Source organism: Chrysemys picta, chromosome 1 (assembly GCF_011386835.1).
Source record: "Chrysemys picta bellii isolate R12L10 chromosome 1, ASM1138683v2, whole genome shotgun sequence".
Taxonomy (NCBI): domain Eukaryota; kingdom Metazoa; phylum Chordata; order Testudines; family Emydidae; genus Chrysemys; species Chrysemys picta.
The window spans coordinates 141661249-141688985 of NC_088791.1; the positions used below are offsets into that span (position 1 = coordinate 141661249).

At 45.7% G+C, this 27737-nt stretch overlaps 1 protein-coding gene across 4 annotated transcripts in view; it reads left to right on the forward strand.

Annotated features, from left to right (window-relative positions):
* LOC101943327 (ephrin type-B receptor 5) overlaps positions 1-27737 on the forward strand; it is a 144910-nt gene that overhangs the window by 16361 nt on the left and 100812 nt on the right. For 3 of the 4 annotated variants that reach the window (XM_065584918.1, XM_042855020.2, XM_005281670.5), the window contains exons 2-4: positions 10465-10690; positions 25480-25544; positions 26366-27062. In XM_065584918.1, coding sequence (XP_065440990.1) covers positions 10594-10690; positions 25480-25544; positions 26366-27062 — 859 coding nt within the window. In that variant the 5' untranslated portion in view covers positions 10465-10593. Of the gene's footprint in view, positions 1-10464; positions 10691-21899; positions 22005-25479; positions 25545-26365; positions 27063-27737 lie in introns of all 4 variants that reach the window. The other variant, XM_065584904.1, reaches the window with a different exon arrangement.

Here is a 27737-nt window from a genome sequence, read left to right on the forward strand (position 1 = left end):
TTCCATGTGCAGGGCCAGTTAGACAGGCAGAACTTCAGGGTCTCACTGCGTGGATGAGATGATGGTGTAGTGAAGAGGGCTTTAGTCTTATTAGGAGCAAGGAAACCTTTTTGGAGCAGGAGGAGCCTATACATGAAGAATAGGCTCCACCTAAACCAAAACAGAACCAGATTGCTGGCATGTCAAATTACAGAAGAATATAAGATGGCAATACTGGGTCAGACCAATGGTCCATCTTGCCCAGTATTCTGTTTCCCAACAGTGGCCAATGCCAGTTGCTTAAAGGGAATGAACAGAACAGGCAATCATCGTGTGATCCGTCCCCTATTATCTACTCCCAGCTTCTGGCAGTCAGAGGCTAGGGACACTCAGAGCATGGGGTTGCATCCCTTACCATCTTGGCTAATAGCCATTGATGAACTAGTCCTCCAGGAATTTTCTCCACATCAGTCATGAATTTTATAGACCTGTATCATGTCCCTTCTTAGTTGTCTCTTTTTCAAGCTGAAAAGTCCCAGTCTTTTAATCTCTCCTCGTATGGAAGTAACAATTAAAATGGTTGTAGAGGAGTTTTAAACTAAGGGCTAGAAAAAGGGGTAAGCAGTAAGGTGGCAAGTTTACAGATGATACAAAATTACTCCAGACAGTTAAGTCCAAAGCAGACTGCGAAGAGTTACAAAGGGATCTCAGAAAACTGGGTGAGTGGGCAACAAAATGGCAGATGAAATTCGATGTTAATAAATGCAAAGTAATGCATATTGGAAAATATAATCCCAGCTGTACATACAAAATGATGGGGATCTAAATTAGCTGCTGCCATTCAAGAAAAAGATCTTGGAGTCATTGTGGATAGTTTTCTGTCCACTCAAAGTATAGCAGCAGTCAAAAAAGCTAACAATGTGAGGAACCATTGAGGAAGGGATAGATAATAATATCGTAATGCCACTACATAAATCCATGGTACACCCACACCTTGAGTACTGCATGCAGTTCTGGTTGCCCCATCTCAAAAAAGATATATTAGAAATAGAAAAGGTACAGAGAAGGGCAACAAAAATGTTAAAGGGTATGGAACAGCTTCCATAGGAGGAGAGATTTAAAAGACTGGGACTTTTCAGCTTGGAAAAGAGACAGCTAAGGGGGGATTTGATAGAGGTCTATAAAATCATGAATGGTGTGGAGAAAGTGAATAAGGAAGTGTTATTTATCCCTTCACATCATAGGCACAGACTCAGTGGGTGCTCTGGGGCTGGAACCCCCTGGGGGAAAAATGGTGGGTGCTGAGCATTCACCGGCAGCTCCCTCTATCAGTTCCCCCCAACCCCCCAGCACCTGCCAGCAGGTCCCGCAGATCAATGCCTCCCCCTCCCTCCCCATGCCTCCCCGCCCGCTGCAATTAACTGTTCGCGGCGTTCAGGAGTCTCTGGGGGGAGGGGGAAGAGGGAAGGGGAGATGATGCGGCACGCTTGGGGGAGGGGGCAGAACTGGGCAGCAAGAAGTGGGAGTGCAGTGGGGGCGGGGCCTTGGGGGAAGGGCCTGGGGCAGAGCTGGGAGTTGAACACCCCCCGGCACTTTGGAAAGTTGGTGCCTGTGCTTCACATAACACAAGATTCAGGGGTCACCTAATGAAATTAATAGGCAGCAGGTTTAAAACTAACATAAGTACTTTTTACACAATGCACAGTCAACACGTGGAACTCATTGCCATGGGATGTTGTGAAGGCCAGAACTATAACAGGGTTAAAAAAGAATTAAATAAGTTCATGGAGGACAGGTCCATCAATGGCTATTAGCCAGGATGGTGAGGGATACAACCCCATGCTCTGGGTGTCCCTAAGACTCTTACTGCCAGATCCATCAGGGGATATGGATCACTTGATAATTGCCCTGTTCTGTCCATTCCCTTTGAAACATCTGGCATTGGCCACTATTGGGAGACAGGCTATTGGGCTAGGTGGACCATTGGTCTGATCCACTATGGCTATTCTCATGTTCTTAAGCTACTGCTGATTGTAGAGACGAGACAGGACCAAAGTTCCCCACAAGCTGGAGCCCCTGCTGACAGGCATCAATCATAGCAGGGTGCTTGGTGCACAGCAGAGCTGCATTCTGGGCAACAGGCTTCCTCTCCCTCCCTGCTCCTCTCTCACTGGTTCATATTTCTGTCTATATATTCTCACGCCAAATACTATAACTTACAATTAAAGGCTGCTCAGTGCATTGCCTGTCAATGGGATCCACAACATACAGGGAAATCAGTAAAGCTGATGTTGGTTCCTTATTCTCAGTTCCTTATTCAAAGACCACCAGTTAAGGCAACATTACAGTCCAGACCAACCTCAGTATTTGCAGTGGTAGGTTAGTGAGTACAGGGGGAGAGGGTTGGGGTGAGGAGATGGCTGAGAGTGAAGGGTATAAAGTGGGGCTGCGGGAGCAAGTCTAAGGTAGCAGCACAGGCAGCAAAGGGACTATGCTTGAGTAAATCTCCACTTGTGCTGTAGACTGGTTGTTTTAAAAGGAAGCATTCTACTTTCGGGCCCCTTGACATACATAAAAACAGTGATGATGAATAATGGTAATAATTATTTTAAAAATAAAAGTAGCCTATGTGGGAGGAGAGTGTTCAGCGCTATATGGGCTGAAAATTTTAAGTGTTAGAGCCATTTGTTAGCAGAGGGAGTGGAAGAAAAGTCTAAAGGTCAAAAAATCATTTTAACTCCCTTTAACTCCTAAACTACTGAACCAGTTGCACTTCTAACTTTCCTGAAAATTCAGGGCCAGAGCTGCAGAGCCAAATCATTAAAGTCCAAACAAAGCCCTTCGACCTTATTGAATTTTTTTTAAAATTCTCAAAGAGGACATATATACAACTTGAGTAAAAAATCCCTAACTTTGCTCCCCATCTTTGCCAACTTTTACCCAGGGAGAGCAATGTAGTTCGGATAGAGGTATACAATGTCTCTAGATTTGCTTCTTCATCAAGTTATAGTGCTGGTCAGTAGACTTTTGTGCCTCAGCTGGTAAATTTTCATGACAGTTCTGCAAGGGTTAGTTTTTAATAGAAAATGGCTAAGAATATTCTTTATTAATATACAGCATCCTCCTCTGAGGCATGTGAGCTCTCACTATCCAGATATTTGTTTGACGTTAACTGGTAGAAAAAAACTTGGCATTGTGATCATTTATCTTTCATCAGCAATCAAAGTTTGGCACGGAATAAAATCTTAGCTTCAGTCACAAAAGAAACCAGTTCTGGACCTTCTCCCACTGAAGTTAGTTGCTGGTGCTTAGCAGTTGCCCCTCTCAGGTGCTGGCGCTTAGCAGTTTCACCTTTCTTGTGGCAGCACATACTATAGTTAGACGTGTTGCCCCCTAGCCTGGGTATAGACCGTGAGGCATGACTGAGGCAAATAAAGACCTGCTTGAAGGGTTTGGGTATGTACCCACGTTCATACTCTATGCACCTCTCTACTCACCCATGCCGTGTCTCCCTCTCTATACAGCTATTTTCAGCAGTGTAGTGCCCCATACTGGATACCCATTGCTGCAGTCTTCCTCTGCCACAAGAAAAGACTAGCAGTGGGGAAAGGTTCCGGCAGCTCTCCGTAACTGGAGCCTTTGCCCGCCGCAGGGAAAGACTCTGGCAGTGAGGAAAGGCTCTATCAGCTTCCCCACTGCTGGAGCTACACATACATTACACATGGCCACCAGTGGTGTATAGCATAGATATAGCCTCTGAAGGTTGGTTCCTGTTTTCTGGGACATGAGCTTTTTACTTCTGACCTCAATTGCCTGAACATTGTGTGGGGAAATGATTTATTCTCTTCTATCTTTTATGCGAGAAGCTTATGTATTTTCTTTCCTTGATAAAAAACATCTCCTTGATGTTTTCAAACTTGTTTATATGATGGTTTGGGGCAGGGCCGGCTCTACTGTTTTTGCCGCCCCAAGCAGCGTGCCGAATTGCCGCCACGGACGGCGGGGGCAGTCCGTGTGCCTTTAGGGTGGCACGCGCATTTCCGCAGTGGCAGTGGCAATTCGGTGGCAGCTTCTGTCTTCAGCCGGAAGACAGAAGCTGCTGAATTGCCACCGCGGGCAGCTGAACATAGAAGCTGCTGCCGAATTGCTGCTGCAGGCAGCTGAATATAGAAGTTGCCGCCGAATTCCCACCGCCGAAATGCACATTCCTTCCTAACGGCACATGGACCTGCTTGGAATGCTGGTGCCTGGAGCCAGCCCTGGTTTTGGGGCACTGACTACCACAGAAGTGACTGAAAATGACATTGTTAATCTAAATGTTGTTCTTGCTCCTGGTGCTGGAAAGGGAATCAGTTTGCAAAGAATTCTAAACACCACAAAGGTGAATGTTTTTTTTCACCCAAAAGGAGATAATGTCCTCCTGCCTCCGGTCCTGCAGAACATCTACAAGGCGCCGGAGCATGTCCGTTTGCTCCCTCATTAGTCCAAGCAGCGTTTGAGTCGCCTGCTGGTCTTCCTGCCACCACCTGTCCTCCCAGTTGCTGTGTGATCGCTGGTATTGCGACATGTTCTCCCTCCACTGGGTCTGCTGTGCCGCTTCGGCTTGGGAGCAGCCCATAATTTCGGAGAACATCTCGTCCCGTGTCCTTCTCTTTCGGCGCCTAATCTGCGCCAGCCTCTGGGAGGGGGATGCCGGGGTAGGTCGGGAGACACTCACAGCTGTGGGATGGGGAAAAGGGAGTGAATTCCTCACAAAGATACATTTTTATGAACAATGAACATAGTCTTTCTCTGTGAACAAGACCATGCACAGCACCTATCACATGCGCACTCAGGACAAGGTCGAATTTTCGGCCTTCCCATTCAGTGCCTGGGGTCTTGGAGTATAGATCACACAAGCGAGGCAGGACAGCGGAATTCGGGTAGCAGGTGGACATGGTAAGCCGTAGACTTTTGGCTGCTGAAAGCTTAATTTATAGCAGTGCCCTCCTTTCACGTTCAAAGCAATGCCCCTAGCGTTGGCCAGTTCCTGCTGCCGGCAATCCAGCCAGCATGAACTCTGCCCCTGTCCCACCCTCCTCGCGGCTGTCCCTGGGAAAGATCCCTGTATGCTGCCCCTGTCCCGCCTCCACCGCGTGGCTGTAAACCGCCGGTTACAGTTATGTAAAGGAACAGGCAATCAGTCCCAATACTAACATTCCCCTAATTTAAAGTAGGTCACCATGAGTGATATCACTCTGATGAGGATTTCGGACACAGAGAAAGACCGCATGCTGCGTGAATGCCAGCAAAAACCAGGGCTGTATGCAGCCATGCTGTGCGAGGCACTGATCCCGGAGTACTTGCTGCTAGCCTGGCGCAGAAAAGTTTCCTATCATGGAGGACACAATAAGGCCGCTCTCCCCAGGAACCTAATGCAAAGGCTTTCAAATTACCTCCAGGAGAGCTTCGTGGAGATGTCCCAGGAGGATTTCTGCTCTATCCCCGGACATATTGACAGAATTTTCCTTGCACTGGCAAGGACTAAAAAGTAGAGCGCATAGTGCAAAGTAATCATGCAAAACCGGACATTTTGAGATACTTTTGAAGTAGTTGCACTGGCAAGGCTAAAAAGTAAAGCGCCTAGGGCAAAGTAATCATGAAAAACTCATTGTTAATATTCCATTCCTGTTCTGATCAAAATAAATGTTTACATGTTTAAAACACTTACCGACTGATGTTTCCCCTGATTCAGGGTCAGGGTTAATGCCTTGGGAGAGTTGGTAAGGGATCTCCGTGAGGGTGATGAAGAGATCCTGGCTGTCGGGGAAATCAGCGTTGTATGCGCTGTCGACTGCCTCGTCCTCCTCATCTCCTTCCTCATCTTCCCCGTCCGCGAACATCTCCAAGGAAGCGGCCGTCGACAATACCCCATCGTCAGAGTCCACGGTCACTGGCGGGGTAGTGGTGGCGGCCACACCTAGGATGGAATGCAGTGCCTCGTAGAAACGGCATGTCTGGGGCTGGGATCTGGAGCATCCGTTTGCCGCTTTGGTCTTCTGGTAGCCTTGTCTCAGGTCCTTGATTTTCACACGGCACTGCGTTGCATCCCGGCTGTATCCTCTCTCCGTCATGGCTTTGGAGATCTTCTCGTAGATCTTTGCATTCCGTTTTTTCGATCGCAGCTCCGAAAGCACGGACTCATCACCCCACGCAGCTATCAGATCCAAGATTTCCCGATCAGTCCATGCTGGGGCCCTCTTTCTATTCTGCGATTGCATGGTCACCTGTGCTGGAGAGCTCTGCATCGTTGCCAGTGCTGCTGAACTCGCCACGATGTCCAAACAGGAAATGAGATTCAAACTGGCCAGACAGGAAAAGGAATTCAAATTTCCCCGGGGCTTTTCCTGTGTGGCTGGTCAGAGCATCCGAGCTCGGACTGCTGTCCAGAGCGTCAACAGAGTGGTGCACTGTGGGATAGCTCCCGGAGCTATTAGCGTCGAATTCCATCCACACCTACCCTATTTCGACATGGCTACGTCGAATTTAGCTCTACTCCCCTCGTCGGGGAGGAGTACAGAAATCGATTTAAAGAGACCTCTATGTCGAACTAAATAGCTTCGTTGTGTGGACAGGTGCAGGGTTAATTCGATTTAACGCTGCTAAATTTGACATAACCTCCTAGTGTAGACCAGGCCTAATTCTCAGCACCATCTGGGAGCTAGAGGTCATTCAGGAGTTAGGAAGCTGTGAGCATGGAGGCAATACAGGAAGCTCGTTATGGAGGAGTTAATGCAAGAGTGATGACAGTGGGAGCAGCCCATTATGAGTGGTTGGGAGAGAGGGAAGGGGAGCAGGGAGGCACTGAGGGATTCCACACTGGGAAGGTTCTCATTTGGGCTGGCAGAGTGGGAAAGTTAGGTGTATTCTGCATCAGAGAGAATTAGATCTGGCCTGAATATCCTTGTGGGAGTGGTAAGACGGAGCTGCGAGGGTGACCAGGACAGGATGCCTATCTATAGTAGTGAAGAGGTGGCTGAGAAGCTGGGCTAGGTTGAGATTGCTGAGGAGTAACAGGTAGGGTGACCAGATGTCCCGATTTTATAGGGACAGTTCTGATACTTGGGGCTTTGCCTTCTATAGGTACCTATTACTCCCACTCCCTGTCCTGATTTTTCACACTTGCTGTCTGGTCACTCTAGTAACAGGAGGGTTCAGCACTGGAAGGGGTGTGTGGAGGACATAGGATGGAAGAACCAGGAGATGGTCAGGTCTGGGTTCCCAACAGGAGTGGGAGGAAAGGGCAGGAGACTAATTTTGGGATTAGGGCCTCAGTACTACTCAATTTCTGAAGGGGTAATGCTTCCTCCTGCCATCCCATATATATACATGGCCCCCAGCCATAACATCTTCCACTTGTCCTTATTTTTGGGCCAGCACGTTGGCTGGGGGAAGAGACAGCATCTGAAATCTGCAACGCAAACTCACTGGGGCTAGGAATACTGAGAAAGCAGTATAAACTTAGGCAGATAATTTACCCCACAGATGGGTGGGGAAGGAGAATGGCTCATTTCCCCAGGCCAGCAGTGGGTCCACTTCTATCAGTTTGTTTCAAATTCTGCCTTATTCCTGATAAGAACCTTCAGCCACATTTTGTCAATTTTCCCTCTATCGTCTGGCTGATTCAACACTGAGACTGAGATCTGGTGGTTGGAACAAGGTCAAGATTGCTGGTTCTGTTCCCAGCTCTGCCACTGACTTACTGCATAACACTGGGCAAGTCACTTCACATTTACCAAAGTGAGGCCTGATATAAGTGGATACAATTCCATTGGCTTCAGCAGATATTTCTGCACTTAGCATCTGGGTTGAATTTGTCTTTGTTCCTCTGTTTACCTCCTTGTAAAACAGTAGTCACAATACTTACAATCTCTCTCTCTCAGGGGTCTGCTAATTTAGTAAAGTGCTTTTAGATCTTGGTATTAAAGACTGCATAGGAGGACAGATGTTTATTATTTACAGCTCTCTACAGATTATTCTCCCAGGCATTGCCAGTCATGTTTTAAATGGCTCAAGCAATTGATCTTCTACCACTTCCCTTGGGGAGACTATTTCACTACAATCTAATAGTTCTTACTGTTATGAAATATTTCCTGATTACCCAGCCTGAAATGTTCCCCTTTGCTCTGTTTCATTCCCTTACTCTCTGCAATCAGGTTTCAGAGTAGCAGCCGTGTTAGTTTGTATCCGCAAAAAGAACAGGAGTACTTGTGGCACCTTAGAGACTAACAAATTTATTAGAGCATAAGCTTTCGTGGACTACAGCCCACTTCTTCGGATGCATTCAGAGTGGAATAAATATTGAGGATATATATATATATACACACATACAGAGAGCATAAACAGGTGAAGGATTAATGGACACAAATCTGACATCAGGAATCATAATACTCAAAAACCAGTGGGAGAACACTTTAACCTGTCTGGTCATTCAATGACAGACCTGCGGGTGGCTATATTACAACAAAAAAACTTCAAAAACAGACCCCAACGAGAGACTGCTGAGCTGGAATTGATATGCAAACTAGACACAATCAACAAAGGATTGAATAAGGCCTGGGAATGGCTGAGCCATTACAAACATTGAATCTATCTCCCCTTGTAAGTATTCTCACACTTCTTATCAAACTGTCTGTACTGGGCTACCTTGATTATCACTTCAAAAGTTTTTTTTCTCTTACTTAATTGGTCTCTCAGAATTGGTAAGACAACTCCCACCTGTTTATGCTCTCTGTATGTGTGTATATATATATATATATCTCCTCAATATTTATTCCACTCTGTATGCATCTGAAGAAGTGGGCTGTAGTCCACGAAAGCTTATGCTTTAATAAATTTGTTAGTCTCTAAGGTGCCACAAGTACTCCTGTTCTCTCTGCAATCAGCGTCTCTCCTTTTTCAGTGTGTACACCTTTATAAGACTTGGAGCCAGTTACTATATTCTCCTCCCTCCCCCCCCCCCCCAACACACATTTTAGTCATTTGTCCCAGTTATATTTAATTAGTTCTTTTTATCTCTCTTCACAAATCAGTCCCCCTGAATCACACTTCTTGCTTTTCTCTGAGCTCCCTTCAGTTTTACTACATCTTCCTGATGTTTGGGGTGGCTCTAATCCCTCTGGATGCAGCATTCTAGTGCAGTCTCACTAGGGCTGTACAGGAAGGGACACTCTCCTCTTTGTCTGGCGATGCCTCTTTCTCTCACACAAATAAAGCAACTCAAATTCCATTCTACTCCCGGACCTCAAATTGTCCACCCTCTGCTCCCCCAAACTTGCCCCCCTGCTTTTTTTTCCTCACTGCTGGATCTGGAGATGATCCCTGCATGGCTGGCTCTTCTAATTGCAACTCTACCCTCCCTCCTCTAGCCCAGCCATTTCCCCTTTTTCTGTGTCGCCTGAGAACCTTGTCTTTCTACTTAGCTTACACTTGACTGTCTCCCTGAAGTGCCTTTTGGAATGCTACATGAAGGGTGCCCTAAAGAAACAAAATGTATTGTTTCCTATGAGTAACCTATATATGTCCATGACATTTGTGTAGAGGGATGGGGACTGAGCAGTGTTCGCTGATGGCTGGGCCCAGAAGGACCTGATGTTACAAAGCTGTTGCACTGTGGTAGGCTGAGTGAATCCTCTTTGTGATGCCACTTTCTCAGTATGACTGCTGCAGGTGTGTATGGTGCCTGGCATGATGAAGGATGGGCGTTTACAGACAATCTTTATACAGAGAAGAAGCACAAAGCTTTGGTTAAGGCACTAGACTGGGACTGGGTTCTTTCCTTGGCTGTGCCACACTTCCTGTTTGACTTTCACTTTTTTTGCCTGTTTCCCCATCTCTGAAATGGGGATAACACTTCTTTAAGTGTCAGAGGTGTTGTGAGGCTAAAACCATAAATGTCTGCAGTGATAACTCGCCTGAAGCTGAAATGCAGCTATCTCTGGGATGAAATGTGTCAGCAGTCTTACACAGCAGTGTCACAGGATCTGAAAAATAATCTCTCTCATTGAAACTGCCCCGGGAAATTCTAAGGAGGCAAAATGCAATTACGTGGGCTGGAATTTGGAAAGGACACAAGGTTTAACAGCTCCACTCTTTTTGAAAAAGTGCCATGGGGTGTTTCCAATGATTGCAAGCGGACAGGGCCTTGGCCATGCAGCAAGAGTGCCCCCTAGCACCATGCTGTGGGCCTGGGCCAATACTGACTCAGTGAAGCACTCCCTGTGAGTCTGGAGGCCTCCTAAACCACTGCTGAGGCATAGGGAATGAGGAGGGGGGAGGGGCAGTGCTGTCATGGCATGCATTCAGTCTGTGATATAACTCTGCAACTATGGGTCAGGCACAGCATATGCTGGGGTAGGGTTGTGTTTGGTACTTATGAAGCTGCCATGTCATAGCTTGAAATTGTGGCTACCTGATTTCCTTTCTTCACCTTCTCTCTCTCCCCAGTCACCCCCGTTGTGTGGAGACACTTGTGCTTTGGCGTGGAGAGGCCCTGACCCACCTGACACTGCCTTGAAACTCTTGAAGGGAGTTGGGAGTGTTATTTGGAGATGGTGGAGTCCCTGGAGAAGCTACATGGATCTTAAGGCTGCCTTAAGGGCAAGGAGAAGAGCAGTGGGAATGGGTTGGCTGTGGCTGGTCTGCCTGTTTCACCTAGCCGCCTCACTGGAAGGTAAGAGCAGGTTTTTGTTAAGATAAGCTCTTTCTAAAGCCTGAGGAGACTGAATGGCTCAGGGGGTGCTGGGGAGCAGGCTATGGAGCCTCCAGCATGCTAATCTGTTCTGCTTCTGCTTCAGATCAGTAATGAGCAAAATGTGTCCCTCTCTGATGGGTGTTCAGTGTTTTATGAGTTGTGGAGGGTCTTAGTCCAGTTCTTAGTGGGACAGGCATCCACATTCCAATAAGCACTAATAGCATTACTCAACATCCCTGTTGGCTGTCTTGGCAGAGAGAGGCCAAGGTTTGCATTGACCCTAAACTCCCCTCTTGTTCCCAGGGGTAAGGCAGTTGAGGGGGGATTGGTTAGACTGTGTGGGATGATTGTATTGCTATTGCCCATGTCATGCCTGTTTTGTGGAATTCAGTCTCCAAAGAGCTGTTACTCTTCTACGAGACTGTGCCCATTGGGCTGCAATCAGCAGCTCTTGCCCTTACGGTTTTTAACCACCAGCCCCAAAATTGCAGACATGAAGGGAATGTTCTACACTGGCACCAGGGGGCAGTTTATGCTGAGCCACTGAAGGAGAGTGGGAGAGGATGGAAGAGGGAGAACAGGAAAAAGCAGGGAGGAGAAAAGAGGCCAGAATGCTGGCAGAGGGAAGGGGAGAAGAGAGAGTAGGTGAAAGGGGAGAGGGAGAGGGAAGAGAGACTGAGGGAGAGAGAGACAGAATTAGAGAAGGAGGGGGTAGAGGTGTTGTAAACAACCCCCTTGTTTGTGCCAAGGAAAATCCCTGTGGCCACATATGTTCACTGACCCAAACTGGTTTGTGATGAATGCTCATCTCTCACTCACACGTGAAAGCCTTTGAAAAAAAGGGAGTTGGAAAGCAGGAGGGAGATGGTGAAAGAAAGACGTAGAGGGAGAAGAGGAGGGGGGAATGGAGGGTGGGGAGATCGGGAAGGGGAAAGGAGGACAGAGACTGGGGAACAAATGAAAGGGAAAATGAAACCCATATCTAAAGCATTGTCATTAAGATCAAGGTCAGGAAGAGACATGTCTTTATCTGAAAGAGATGGAAAGTGGGGGATGGGGAGAGAAGAGAAATGGGCTGAGATTTATAATATAAACCAATTTGGTGTGCTGACATGATTTCCTCTGAAATTATAATGGAAGCCCCAAGCATGGAGAGGAAGGTCTGTGTCTGCACTGAGCTCACAGGCTGTCCATGTGTCTGAGCCACCAGACCCGCCCCACCCTGACTGAGGGGGCGGAGTGGATTTCCTACATACAGTACTAGCCCTTGAGACTTCACCAGTGCTTGGGAATCTGCTGGAAATGGATACCATTAACACCCCTAGCCATAGGACAGAAAGGGGGAGGGAGGGTTAGAGGGGTACAGATTGCTGTAATAAGCCATAAACCAGTTCTTTAATAAGACTATGATTTTTAGTATCTAGCAAAGTTATGAATTTAAGCTCCCAGGCTCATCTTTTGAAAGTGTTGTGCAGGTTTCCTTTGAGGATGAGGACTGATAGGTCAGATATATTGATCGTTTTGTGAAAAGTGTTCCCCCACAGGGGACCTGGTGTTCATGCCTTTTATCATTTTCCTGTGTAAGTTCATTTGAGAGCACAGTGATTGTCTGTGGAGCATTTAATGAACTGACTGAGGTACACCATGTGTACTCCTGGGGGAATTCTGTGCCAAAAATTAAAAATTCTGCACACAGTATTTTAAAATTCTGCAGATTTTATTTGTCAAAATAACACTACATAATCACCCCAGTTTTAATTATTTTGGTAATTTATTTCAAAATACCCGTCAGCAAGTACCTCTGTAACAATACAGACACACACAAAAAAACTCCCAGGAGTAGAGAGTTAAAGAAACCCCTATGACAGTCCCCCCTCCCCCAGCCCAGACACCTGCCCCCTACCCCTCAGAGCTCAGGGATCAAGAGGAAGAAACTGCCTGCTTGTGTGGAGTTTCCTGCATGCTGCCATCTTTTTCCCTCAGGGTGTGCTAGGATCTGCAGCTGCCGGGAAACCTCTAGCTTCCTCCCCCTCCTCCCATCAGTGTCTTCTATGTGCGAGCTGGGCTCTGCCGGGTCCAGTGGCCCCTAGTGGCGGCCAGCAGCACTGCAACCCATTTCTGTGGGCCAAAAGGAATTCTGCGCACATGTTAATTTCTGCAAAATTCTGCATTGGCAGTGGCACAGAATTCCCCCAGAAGTAACAATGTTGTAGAGGCATGTGTAGAACCCCTGGATCTTGAAAGGTATATTGTGGGGTGTGTTGATCATTGTAGGTGTTTCTGGTAAGTTTGAAAATATAAGGAATATATAATATAAAGAATCTGAAGTCTAATCTTTGTTGGTTTTAGAATGAATACTTTGAAGCTTCAGATGCTGACTGTATTCTTTCTCATCTCTTAACTCAGTGGTTTTCAACCAGGGGTATGCAGAAGTCTTCCAGGGGTACATCAATTCATCTAGATAGTTGTCTAGTTTTACAACAGGCTACATAAAAAGCATTAGCAAAGTCAGTACAAACTAAAATTTCATACTGACAGAATGAGAAAGTAAGCAATTATTCAGTAATAGTGTGCTTTGTATTTTCATGTCTGATTTTGTAAGCAAGTAGTTTTTAAGTGAGGGGAAACTTGGGGATATGCAAGACAAATCAGACTCCTGAATGGGTACAGTAGTCTGGAAAGATTGAGAGCCACTGCCTTAAGTGAAGGTGATTGTGTGTGTGTGTGTGTGTTTCTCAGGCATTTGAGTTAGATAGATTTAAACAGCCTGAATATGAATCATTTTCCTTCTCAAACCAGGTTTTGCTTGAATGGTCATAATCCTACCAGTCTACAATAATGGAAAAGCGGGGCAGACAAGACCTTAATGTATACTGAATAAAAAATAAAGGAAAAAATAGGAAAATAAGTGTTATGGCTTTTGGAGGGAGGAAAAATAATAAAATGTTCAGGCCTTTCCTTTATACATCATAAAGAAGTAAAGAAGAGCAAAAAGTAAAAACCCAATATATATTTTCCTTTGTAAGATCACCTTTGAGAGCGCACTCCTCTGGGTGGAACTGGCCAGGGACTTGCCAAGAAATGGGGGAGCAGCCTCCCCGGGCAATTCAGAATGAACCCTGGGTTCCTTCAGCATAATAAGGAGACACTAGACTGAAGACACTTGACACAGATTTGACACCCTGACACGCCAGCTTCACTGCAATGGAACCCAGTCCCCCTGAAATTTCACAGGTGTAGTCTTAGACTAGGTAGAACATCTGTAGAAAATTTGGGCAAGGTGTTTTGGAGATGGACATTTTTTGTAGCCTCTTCACTGCTTGAACATTATAGCAGGGTTCTGGAGGCAACCCACTAGAATTAAGGTTGCATAACAGTTTCCATGATAATTCCGTTTCCAGACATTCACAGCTTTGAGAAGCTATTACATTTGGGGGCTGAGATTTCCTGATTTGGTTTCTGATTCAAGGTGAAAATTTTGTTTCCTTGAAACATTTCACGGAAAAATGTTTTTTTTTTTTCAGTGAAAGGAAAATGGGAGGGAAATAATTTCTATATTTGCAGCCCTTCCCCTAAGGTGTGGTTCAGGCCCTTTTCTCCCTCTCACCCTCAATGATATTGCTTCTGGATTCTTTATCTTGGCATCTCGTGCCTCCACCCAAGGGGGACCATGCTAGTGTCTGGAACACAAGGGCTGCTGTCCCTTGGGAAAATGTTTTCTGACAAATAATGTAGTAGGAGTGTAGTCCAGTACACAAGGAATAAAATAATTATCACAATCCCAAAAGTAACAATATAGCAACGGGGGGGACTTTATTAGGTAGATGACACAAAGGATAGGGGATAATGAATGAATGGTAGTAACTAGAATAATAAAATATCAACAATACCTTAAACCCTCCCCCTCCCAAGATTTACATAGGCCCAGCCCCCCCAGCTCCCTCCTAGCACCTGCCTAGGCAGATAGTGGATTGGAAATCAGTTCTTTACTGGGTGATGCAGCACCATAATCATTGGTCAGCTTAAAACTAACAAGCAAAATAAATAAAATGGGATTTCTTACATGATCTTCACCCCTAGAAGGGTAGGATTGTGCTGAGGCTCCCTGGTCTGGAGTCCACTGGAAAGTGAAGCTGGCTTTCAGCAGCCTGACTAAGGGTATGTCTTCTCTACCAACGTTAAAGTGCTGCTGCAGCAGCGTTGCCCTGGCAGTGTTTTAGTGTGGCTGTGTAGTTGTGGCACCAGCATGCAAAAAAACCCACCCTCACGAGGGGCGTAGCTCTCAGCACTGGTACACTGTCTACACTGCCACTTTACAGCACTGAAACTCGCTTCACTCAGGGGGGTGTTTTTTCACACTCCTGAGCGAGAAAGATTCAGCGCTGTAAGGTGGCAGTGTATACAAGGCCTTAGAATCACTCCTCAACCTCCTGGGTTGCTGGTCTCTGCTGGGCTGATGCCCTTTAATGACCCAGTGACCTCCCACTGAGTTCAAATTTCCCTTCGGGTAGGAATGGGAAGTTGAATGGGAACCGGCCAGGCTGTGATGCTTCTCTTTCTGCCCCAACAGACAACACTAGAAGTAAAACCAAACCCTTTATCTTTGAGTTCTGGCTTATGATTGATTCTTGATGTAACTTCCAGCTTGTAGCTCAGGGGCGGGCAAACTTTTTGGCCCGAGGGCCACGTCAGGTTTCCAAAATTATATGGAGGGCCGGTTAGGGGAGGCTGTGCCTCCCCAAACAGCCAGGCGTGGCCTGACTCTCGCCCCCATCCGACCCCCCCCGCTTCTCACCCCCTGATGGTCCCCCAAGGACTCCTGCCCCATCCAACCCCCCCGTTCCCTGTCCCCTGACAGCCCTCCCTGGACCCCTGCCCCACCCACCCCTCCCTGTCCCCTGACCGCCCCCAGGCCCCCCGCCCCTGATTGCCCCCTGCCATCCCATCCAACCCCTCCTCTTATTCTTGACTGCCCCCTGGGACCTCCGCCCCATCCAACCACCCCTTCTCCCTGCCTGCCTCCGGAACCCCTACCCCTGACTGGGGCTCTGCAGCTGCACTGCCTGGCAAGAGCTCACAGTCCCGCCACCCAGAGCATTGCGCCAGCGGCGCAGTGAGCTGAGGCTACGGGGGAGGGGAAACAGCTGGAAAAGGTCAGGGGGACTAGCCTCCCGGGCCAGGAGCTCAGGAGCGGGCAGGAGGGGCCCGATGGCCATAGTTTGCCCACCTCTGTTCTAGCTCCACCCTGGACTCTAGACAATTGGGAAAACAAAGTCCTGAACCTTTGTAGCCATTGTTGCTGTAATGCAGGGATAAGTCCTCTAGATCAGTGGTTTTCAGCCTTTTTTTCATTTGAGGACCCCTAAAAAATTTCGAATGGAGGTGGGAATCCTTTGGAAATCTTAGACATAGTCTGTGGACCCCCAGGTGTCTGTGGACCACAGGTTGAAAACTACTGTTCTATGGTAAAGACAAGCTTTCATGGACCCCTTAGACATAGTCTGTGGACCCCCAGGGTTCCTCGGACCACAGGCTGAAAATACTGCCCTAAAGGCTCATTGTAATATGTCAGGAACAACTAATTCCATGGGGGATTACATTTTATGAACAATGCATAAGAAAAAACTTGCAGCGTTATATAATACAGAGCTACAGGCCAAATGATTGAGATTAGAGTCGTTTTGTCAGTGCAATAGCCCTCCCCAAGGAACAGTGTGCAGTCTTGTCATACAGGAAATTGGTTTTGATTTGACTGAGTTATAAATGGTTGAAAATCATGTACTGTTCATGCAGATTTATTTATTTATTTATTTTGCTAAACTTGGTAAGTGCACACCTAAGGAAAAATGTGTTCTGTATGTGTGAATGGCTAATTTTGCTTTACCGTGAACCGTTCAAACTCCAGAATGGTCCATACCAGACTGGATAACCTTTCCAAATGTTTTGGGCAAATTCAAGATATGGTAAAAAGGATAATTCTGCTGCTTCAGTAGCATTTCTTCCTACCAAAATGCCTCGTTGGCATAAGAGAATATATACCGGGCTATGAGCCCAGGCAGTCCTACATTCTACCCCTATTTCTTACACTGACTGGGCTTAATATAGTGAAAATCATCTTAAGAGTCCAACAGTAATCAATTGCTTGCTGGAGGAGGTCTTGTAATAACCTTGAGAAGACATTATCTTTGAAGCAGTTTCTTAAAGGGCATCTGCAAAGTCAAAAAAATGGGCTCATGTCCTTGTTTGCTTCTTTATTCTGTATAAAGAAGGCCTCAAAGGGTTGGTTTTTTTTAAAGAACGTTTTCTCTGTTTCATTCTCCTGCTTGTGTTTCATATTAGAAATTCGGGTCCTGTCTAAGCTGGAAGACTCAATAATGAGTAAAGAACTAGTAAAATGATGACATCACAAGAGGCAAGAGTGTGGAGGCTGAGCAGTTGAGAGGGGAATGGATTTTAGTGGGGCTGTTTAAAACTTTGGGAGCTTTTTGTTTTTGTAAACATCTATTTAACTTCATTGACTAATGAACATTTTGGAGAAGAGAAGCTTGTATTAAAATTTCAACACCCATGACCCATCAAATGAAGACTGAGTGCTTACATTATGCACTGTTTAAGCTCCCTAACAGATGCTCCAGCAAAACCATAATTGACACTCCTGATATTTCGAAGCAAAAAACAGGAAGGGGAAAAAAATAAAAAAAATGTCAGGCCACTTTTGTATGTCATAAAGGGCAACCTGACTGACTGCAGTAGGACTATGTAGAAGAGGAAGCACTTGACTCAATAGCAAATGTTGCCAGGATCAGCCCTTCAGTTGTAGAAGAAAATATATAACACTGTATTACTAGAGGAATAATAGGTGATCATATGATTAGATGGTATCACAATGCATATGCAGAGTTAATTTGGGCATTTAGTCTTATCTTTCCTGACCTCCCTTTTCTGATTCTTTAACTGTGTACAACCTGACACTAACACAGGGATTATTTTTTTACACTGAAATTACCCAATTTTAAAGCTTTTATAAAAGCAAAACAACCGCAACAACAAAGAAAGGAAAAATAGCAGGGTGGATTGCTTTAAATCCGTGTGATTTAAATTACTCACTTTAATTATGATTTAAATCAGCAAGCAGGAAATCTTGGTTTACATAATCTATTTTAATCTTGTTTGCATTTGTACTTTTTAGCTCTTTTCCTAACAAAGGTTAATTTTCACTTGTCAACTATTAAAAGATGTTGATTTGCAACTAAACATACCCTTTACACTCACTAAATTTGGTACTTTTCTTTGCTAATCAGAGGGTTCAGTATTCAATACACATTTATTGAAGCAGTTACATAGCTTAAGACATTCAGATTTTTAATATTTACATTTTTGTATTATATTAGAAAATGGTTAATAATGTATTATTTTCTAGTTGATTACTTTTTACTAATGTTTTATGTTAAGCTGTATTTGGATGGAACTTGGAATTTAATTAAAAATGAACAGAAGCAGAATTTTAATTTTTTTTATTAGTTACGTAAAACTATCTTAAATGTGGTGGATACATAAGAAAAAGGGAAGTTTATAAAAACAGTAAGTTTTATCTGTAGTTAGTGAATTGTGATTGTTACTCGTCACCACGTCGAACAAGATTTTAGAACTAGTAGATCTCATCCTCTCACACCTTACTTCGATTCATAGCATGGAAGGGGAAAATAAGCTGTCCTTCTTTTTCAACTCCCAGTTGGTTTCTCAACTTTGAATGAAATAGTCATTTGAACTGAACTAGTTGGAATTGAAATGAGGAAGATATTCTCTCTGCACCTGCAAAAGAGGCTACTACTGTCAAAAGCTGGTTTATCACTTCAATGAACTTTGGTTCCTGGTGCTTAGCCAGTGACTTCCACTTGTTCAGTAGTATGGCTTTCTTTAAAATTTCAGCAACAAACATATAGTGCTTGAATGTTACTATTTTTATTGAATGTAAATATTGAATTACAGTAAAATTAGACCTTAATATAGATTGTGATAATTTCAAATTTAATTTTAAATGGATTTATTTTTAAAAAATAAAAATGTATTTAATTTAAATAACAAAATAGTATTTAAATTAAAAATATATTTTTGAGTGTTTTTAAATTACTATTTTTATCCACCCTAGAAAAAAGGATTATCACTGTCCAAGGCTCCAGATCTCTGCTGGTTTACAAACAGTTTGTGTAAATTTCACAATCTCAGGCCATTTGGCGATCCTGACATCCTTGACAGAAGCTAGCAGAACCCTTGAATGGAGGTCTCTTATGTTCTGAGAAAAGAATACTCCTTAACATTAACAATTTCAGTATTAAAAGATTCGTATTTAGAATTTAACATCTGTATAACATCTGCTTAATTACCCTTAACTGCTTGGAATTAGTTAAATATATGTTAAATCTGTCCCAGTAACTTTCATATCAGTAACATAAGTAGAATATGGGTACAGAGATTCACACTAATTAAAGAAAAAAATTAGCAGCATTTTAAGGAAGGCATGTCCAATAAGAAATCCAACCTCACTAGTCTCATTTGTGTCAATTTAGAACCCCCTCTCATATATAATATGTTCTCTCCTATAACAGGCATATTTATTGCCCTATACTTTGTGTTATTTTGGGACTGCAGACTGTAAAGAAGTCATTTTTATTAAGAGTAAAGACTGCTGCTATATTTGATACTGAATTTATATGAAAATTGCTATTGGTGAGTACGTTTTTGGACTATGTTCATAAGAGTATAAGAGCTGCCATACTGGGTCAGACCATGGTCCATCTTGCCCATAATCCTGTCTCTGCCAGTGGCTTGTACCGGAGCTTCAGGGGTAGTGTATAGGACAGGGCAATTATGGAGTGATTCATCCCATCTTCCATGCTCAACGTGGTAGTCAGCAGTTTAGGACCTCTCTGAGCATGGGATTGCATCCCTGACCATTTGTTTTGCTTGTTTTATTTACTCATTCTTTTAAAAAATAGCCACTACTATTAGGACATATGATTCAGTCACTACTATCTATCTTATTTCACTGTGCCACACTATTTTTCAGAACTGGACGTATTTCTAAACTGGTTAAAACTGGACTGTGGTATCTATGTATTTTTTACCATAATTTTTCTTATTGCCACCTAAATAAAACAAAGTTTGTAAAAAAGAGACAGCCCAGAGAAAGCAATATTTTAACTTTATTATGACAGTTTGAATATAGGTCACCTGAAAAATACAAATTAGTTCTCCTGCTATTTGAGATGTTGTAAACAAGAAATCATAAAATCGCAGTGTTAATGCTGTTCTAGAACATTATTTCTGTGAGGCAACAGATTGCAAAATCCTACAGTAATAAATTACTGCTCAGAGGTGTATCTGTCTGTATCAGGGGAACTAAAAAATCTTGTTGAATGTATAGTATATTCCTGCTGAAAGAATTATTAAAATTCCTATCCTGAAGAGAAGAGAGCTCAACATGTAAAATGTGTAAGTGCTGAATCCTGCGGGCTGTGGGTTTCCAGAAGGCAATGGGAGTTTTAGCTACTCAGCAGCTCTCAAAAGATATGCTGAATAATGAAGAGAATGAAATTAAAGGTAGCATTTCATAATGAAAATAATATTAAAAGATGCAACACAAGTGTATCTTAGGCGGCTGAAACTACTCTATGATATTATGTAGATTACTTGAGAACCAGTATGTGATCATGAGATTGTTTTGCAATGCATAGCACAAGAGGCAGTTTTAAGGTGGCACATGTTTCACACTGGTATATTCACTTTGCTGAGTGATCATAATATGGTGTGAATGTAGTTTCTTACATTTTAGTTTCCTTGTTTGGCTTGCCAGGACTCCAAAGACACTAGGGGTATGTCTACACTACGAAATTAGTTCGAATTTATAGAAGCCGGTTTTATTGAAATCGGTTGTATACAGCCGATTGTGTATGTCCACACATAAAATGCTCTAGGTGCTCTAGTCGGCAGACCGCGTCCACAGTACGAGGCTAGCGTCGACTTCCGGAGCATTGCACTATGGGTAGCTATCCCACAGCTATCCCACAGTTCCCGCAGTCTCCGCCGCCCCTTGGAATTCTGGGTTGAGATCCCAATGCCCGGATGATGCAAAACAGTGTCGCGGGCGGTTCTGGGTACATGTCGTCAGGCCCCTCCCTCCCCCGTCACAGCAACGGCAGACAATAGATTCGCGCCTTTTTATCTGGGTTACCTGGGTTACCTGTGCAGACAACATGGAGCCCGCTCAGCACAGCTGAGCTCACCGTCACCATATGTCCTCTTGGTGCCGGCAGACGTGGGACTGCATTGCATTGCTACACAGCAGCAGCTGCTAACTGCCTTTTGGCGGTAGACGGTGCAGTAGACTGGTAGCCTTCATCGGCGATCTGGGTGCTGGCAGCCGTGGGGCTTGCCTTTTGGCAGTAAATGGTGTATTATGACTGTTAGTCTAAGAACTCCCCATTCATTTTAATATGTTGGTTTTGGTAAGGATTGGTGCTTTTGACCAGAATTTTGGGGTCTGTGGGTAGAATTATTTACTAATTTGGGGTTTTGTGGGAGGGGTCTACAGGAAGCCATGATGGGAGAGGGATGGGGCTAGTTTTGGGAGAGTGAGAGGAGGAAAGATCGGGGTAGAGGGGCGGGGAACTATGTAGGAGGGAGTAAAAACAACAAGGAGTCCTTGTGGCACCTTAGAGACTAACAAATTTATTTGGGCATAAGCTTCCATGGGCTATAACCCACTTCATCCGATGCATGGAGTGGAAAATATAGTAGGCTGGTATAAATACACAGCACATGAAAAGATGTGAGTTGCCTTACCGAGTGGGGGGGTCAGTACTAACGAGGCCAATTCAATTAGGGTGCATGAGGCCCATTCTCAACAGTTGACAAGAAGGTATGAATATCAACAGAGGGAAATTTATTTTTTGTAGTGACCCAGCCACTCCCAGTCTTTATTCAGGCCTAATTTGATGGTGTCAAATTTGCAAATTAATTCCAGTTCTACCGTTTCTTGTTGAAGTCTGTTTTTGAAGTCTTTTTGTTGAAGAATTGCCACTTTTAAGTCTGTTTTTGAGTGTCCAGGGAAATTGAAGTGCTCTCCTACTGGTTTTTGAATGTTACAATTCTTGATGTCTCATTTGTGTCCATTTATTCGTTTGCATAGAGACTATTCGATTTGTCCAATGTACATGGCAGAGGGGCATTGCTGGAGGGAGCGTGCACAGAGAAGAGACAAGAGGAGAGTGTAGGAGGGAATGAGCAACATGAGGTATTGAGAGAAAATAAGATCCACGTAGCAGCTTTTTTTACTGTTTCCCAAATAAATCTACTAAGTCCACTTTACATGCCCCTTCCTACATGATGGGGGAATCAGAGACCCTAATGGGAGGGGAGAGGGGATAGAAGCTCCTATCTGGGAGACATAGGAAGTCACATGGTGAGGGGGTGAAACAGATTGATCAGCAACATGGACCATTCCTGTGCAGTTTGTGAGCTCTGCAGGGACTCCTGTTGCTAAGCAATTCTTAAATGTTTTGTAAAAATGAAAGGAAATTCCTAGCAAAAATCTTTGGTAAATTTGAAGTTATCCCTTAAAAATGTTCCCAATCTGAACAATTCCTAGTTTGAGTCAATATATTCAGAATAAAGAAGGAGAGAATGGAAATTCCTCTTTATCCCCATTCCTTTTTATCTTGCCCCATAATTTGAGAACAAGAGGTGACTATGAAATAAATGAGTAGTCAAGTTAGAATGAATGAGTAGTCAAGGGAATGCATTTTAGGCAGAGTATAATTAACCAATGGAATTAATTCACTGCTGTGGAAAGTCATGGAGATAGATACTGTAGCTGGATTTGGGGGTGGAGGAAGGGAGAGTGGACAGTTTTATGATCAATAATTCGTTGTGTGTGTGAGCTAAAATAACAGTAAGGATAACAAGATAATCAAATCTTATGTTACAAGATTTAAGATTGCTTCAATGATTAAGGAGGGATTTTAACCCAGTATAGAATGTTGCTCAGTTGACTGGAGTTGTATGCGGAACTTTTGTCTTCTGCTAAAATATTCGGTGTTGTCCCCTGCCAGAGATGGGGTACAGGACTAAAAGGATCAAGTGATGTGATCTGATATGGATAACTGCATTAGGTAGGATATTGCACTAGAGCAGGGATCTCAAACTCAAATGACCACAAGGACCACATGAGGAATAGTACATTGGCTCGAGGGCTGCATCACTGACACCCCTCCCCGCCCCGGCTCCACACCCACTCCACCCCTTCCATGAGGCCCCGCCTCTTCCCACCCCTTCCCTGCCCCCATTCCATCCCCTTCCCCAAAGTCCCCTGCCCTTATTCCAACCCTTTCCCCAAATCCCTGCCCCTGCCCCACCTCCTCCCGTGAGCGCACGGCTCCCTGCTCCTCTCCCCTCCCTCCTGGAAAGCGAGAAGCACCTGGAGGTAGGCAGAGGAGCAGGGACGCGGCGTGCTGGGAGGGAGGGGGGAGCGGCGGGGGAGGGGAGCTTGGCGGCAGGGACGGCTCTAGGCCTGCCAGTCGCTGTGAGGGTGGCAGTCAGGCGGCCTTCGGCGGCGTACCTGCGGGAGGTCCGCTAGTCCCGCGGTTTCAGTGGCAATTCAGCAGCTGGTGCGCTGAAGCCGCGGGACCGGCAGATCACTCACAGAAACACCACCGAATCCACGTGACCGTGGACTGCCCGCAGGCGCACCGCCGAAGGCCACCTGACTGCCGTGCTTGGGGCGGCAAAAAACATAGAGACACCCCTGCTTGGCGGCCGCAGGAAATAACTCGGAGGAGTGGGAGCGGGGGCGGGAGCTCTGGGAGCTTGTCGGGCTGCAGCTAATAACTCCGCGGGCTGGCGCGTGTTTGAGACCCCTGCACGAGATAGATTGTTGGTCTGATCTAACATGGCAGGAGGCTGGATTTCTAGCAGGATCTACTTTCCCTCCATGCTGGGGTACTGGACTAAACAGAGCAGTGGTGTGATCTGTGTTGGTGGAAGGCAGGATCCTGGATGAGGTAGGCCACTAGTCTGATTAAATGTGGCAAGGACTCAGGACTAGATGGGACCATTGATCTGATCGAGGACATGCAGCCATTGAGAGTGGGGAGGAACAGGGGAAACGCCGCTGTGCTTATAAATGTCCGGCACTCTTGTTGCATACCTTTGCATCGGAGTTATGGCATTGAGGGCCATTTTCTCCACATGTGCCGTGCATGCGCACACTTATCGGTTTCTAATGCATCTTGGCTTTTTAAATATTCACCATTGGAGGGAGAGCCCTGTCAGCGCCAGGCTGCATGTATCCGTTAGTCTGTGAAATATTCATGCGCTCGATAAAGATTACCTGGGTCACTGGAGAGAAGCCATCTGGGGAATATACTGCCTGCCAGCAGCCCAGAGCCCAGGCAGTTGAACAAGGCTTTTCTATTTTCTTTCTTTCTTTCATTCTTTCTTTCTTTCTTTCTTTCTTTCTTTCTCCCCTCCCCTAAATCCCCCAAATCCCCTTTTCTTTCTCCATCTCTTCTCAGATTTTCATGCTCTGCGTTTGGGTACACTTAAGCAGAGGAAATGACTCAAACCTGATTTAGAAAATGTTCTTTGTTCATCAAAAAATAAACCCATTGGTTATTCCATCAGAATGAAGCCGTGCTGGTGAAGCAAAGAGATGTCGAAGTGCCACCCCAGTGCCAGATCGTGCCATTCAGGCACTGATGAGTATGGTGTGGTGCAGAGCTATAGCGCCCCAGAGGTGGCTTGGGGAAGGATTGTGCCTCATGGAGGAGAGATGTGGCCCTGCTTCCTCCCTGCCTCCTTTGGTGTGATGTGCATCCCTACAAGCATACAAAGGGAGAAATCCCTGCACTCTCTTGATACTGCTGTTGTGTCCTCCTTGGGCTCCCTACTCTATAAAGGCTTGGGACAAGCTCATCTTTAATATTCTTTTCACAAAGTTGTTTTAAATGGTATTTCCTAATTTTTATAGAAAACAAAATGAAAGAAAAACAGTAACAAACAAGCAAGCACAGTTTTAAATTCCAGAACTTCAGAGAGCTGTTGACTTGCAAAAAATACCAGCATGTGTAAATTTGATACAGTGACCTTCCACCCCCTCTCCTTTCTTAGTGGTCTCAGAAATGAGGTACATTGGTAGGGGATATTTGTGTGTGTAGCTTGTGCTGCTGCAACCAGTGCTGTACTGCTTTGGACCTAAATAGAGGACTTTAATCTCCAAGGGTAATTAAGTCTGGCATCTTCCACCAGGGCTAAAATTACTTAGGAAAGAAATGTAGAACGGTTGCTTGGATAGGGCTTGATCCTTGGAGGTGCTGAGTATACTGGACTCCTGGGAAAGTCAATAGGTTGTAAGAGACTTGGCCAATATCATTTAACAGTGGCAATTGGCGGAGCTAGAATTAAAACACAGGCTTTCCATCTGGTGCCTTAACCACTGGATCAATCTGAATCCCAGAGATCATCCATTGAGTCACTGAATTGCAGACCTTTCCCTAGATCATAGGGGAAAGCTGGGAACAGAATTCTGACTTCTGGATGAGGCCAGGCATTATCTCAGAACACAGATCTCTGTGCGAGTGAGGTGTGTGGGGCTGGAAGCACAGTATATCCCCTCCAGGGGATGAGATGCAGGAAGGAGTCTTGTAGGGAACATATTGAGCTTGAGCAGCTGATGTTTGGAAAAGTACAAAAGACTATTTTTTTAAAAACAGAAATACTTCTGGATACAACGGGAGAGACCTCGGAAATCGGCTGGACCACCCACCCTCCTGATGGGGTAAGTGCTCCCTGGCCCTCTTTCTTCCTCCACCACCTGTGGGAAGGCTTACATAGCCATCTGGGAAGGTGGGGTTGGAGCGGAATAGGTTTCTTTTCCAGTTTTCATGCATACGGAGTATCCAAAATGCTTTATATTGTGCTGAGTCAGATACTGGACCACACAGGCAAAGGCATTAGAAGCATGTGACTGAGAGAGGGGGATACTAGAGCTACAATGTTAGATTCATTTCTAACTCTGGATGTTTTTCCCCCTTCAGAAGTACTCATGAAATCTTAAGCTTCCACAGGGACAGCCCAGCTGAGTCAGAGCTAGGTGCAAGGGAGCTGTTTTTAACACCTTCTCCAAAGGACGCGCTGTCTCTCTCTGTTTTGTGTGTCTCTTCTCTGTCTTGAGATAGGAAAGGCCAGGGCAAAGAGAGGTGTCGCCAAGACATTTAGGATGCTAACATTGCACTGCAGTATCCCGTTTCCCCCTAGTACTCTCCAGCAATGCCAGCGTGGGGTACTACCTGCCCAACAGAGGGTTGAATTGAGCTTTGTTTAACACCTCCACTGCAGGGCAGCCCCTTTAACAGTGCAGCAGTCCTTGCTCTGAGTGCTGTCAGAATCAGGCATCAGCCCAAGTCCCAGTGTGGGGCCCCAGCACTGTTTGCCCAAGAGGCAAGTAGAAGGCTCAGATAGAAGGAGCCTGTTGTAAAGATAGTGAGTCCTGGTCCCTGTGATCCAGAGACCTGTGATCATTGTATCCCAGATTTGCCGCATGTGTGAAACCCCTCTAACAACTTCTCCACCTCTCTCTCCATTGCCCATTCATCACAGTGGGACGAGGTGAGTGTCCTGGATGACAAGAAGCACCTGATCCGAACCTTTGAGGTCTGCAATGTGGCTGAGCCGGGCCAAAATAACTGGCTGCGCACTCACTTCATAGAGCGGCGTGGGGCCCACCGAGTCCACGTCCGTCTCCGCTTCTCGGTGCGTGACTGTGCCAGCATGCGGACCGTGGCTTCTTCCTGCAAGGAGACCTTCACCCTCTATTACTATCAGGCGGAAACCGACATGGCTACGCAGGATCTGCCTGAATGGCGCGAGGGGCCCTGGACCAAGGTGGATACCATTGCAGCTGACGAAAGCTTCTCACAGGTGGACAGCACTGGGAAGGTGGTGAAGATGAACGTCAAGGTACGCAGCTTTGGGCCGCTCACCCGGCGTGGCTTCTACCTGGCATTCCAGGACTCAGGGGCCTGCATGTCACTGGTGGCTGTACAAGTCTTCTTCTACAAGTGCCCAGCTGTGGTGAGGGGGTTTGCCTCCTTCCCAGAGACCTTTGCCGGTGGAGAGAGGACCTCGCTGGTGGAGGCGGTGGGGACCTGTGTGGCGGATGCAGAGGAGGCAAGTACGGCCGGGTCCTCTGGCGTCAGGCTGCACTGCAATGGGGAAGGCGAGTGGATGGTGGCCATTGGGAGGTGCACCTGCAGGCCTGGCTACCAACCTGCTAATGACGAAGGAGCCTGCAAAGGTGAGAGACTTCCTCCTTTCCCTACACTACCTATACCTTTCCCTGTTAGGTCTCTAAGCCACAGTGAGCAGCTGCTTAAAAGTGCCAGAATGAGACCCCTGGAGAGCAAATCCTCTCTCTACTCCAGAGCAGGCATAACAGCAGTGTGTCCTCTTCACAATCAGTGGGTCTCAGCCGTGACTTAGAGGGACCACTTCTAGGGCCGAAGAGGGGGGTTTGAGCCTCCATGGCCCATTTAGGGCTCAAATTCTCTGCTGAGGCTGCCAGGATATACACCTCTACCCCGATATAATGCGACCCGATATAACACGATTTCAGATATAATGCAGTAAAGCAGCGCTCCGGGGGGGCGGGGCTGCACACTCCAGTGGATCAAAGCAAGTTCAATATAACGCGGTTTCACCTATAACACGGTAAGATTTTTTGGCTCCCAAGGACAGCGTTATATCGGGGTAGAGGTATAGTGCCAGCAATGATGATGTTCGGTGTGAAAAGGTCAGCTGCCGACTAGGAATTGGACTCAATCCCTACTTCATCCTCAATTCACATAAGATTCAGATTGGGCCTAAACCTGGGCAGTCCTGAGCATCCACATTCCACACTGAGTTTAAGATTTCCTGACTCTTAACCCTGTGGTCAGTCAGTCCCTTAGATCAAACTGCTTCTTAAGTGGTT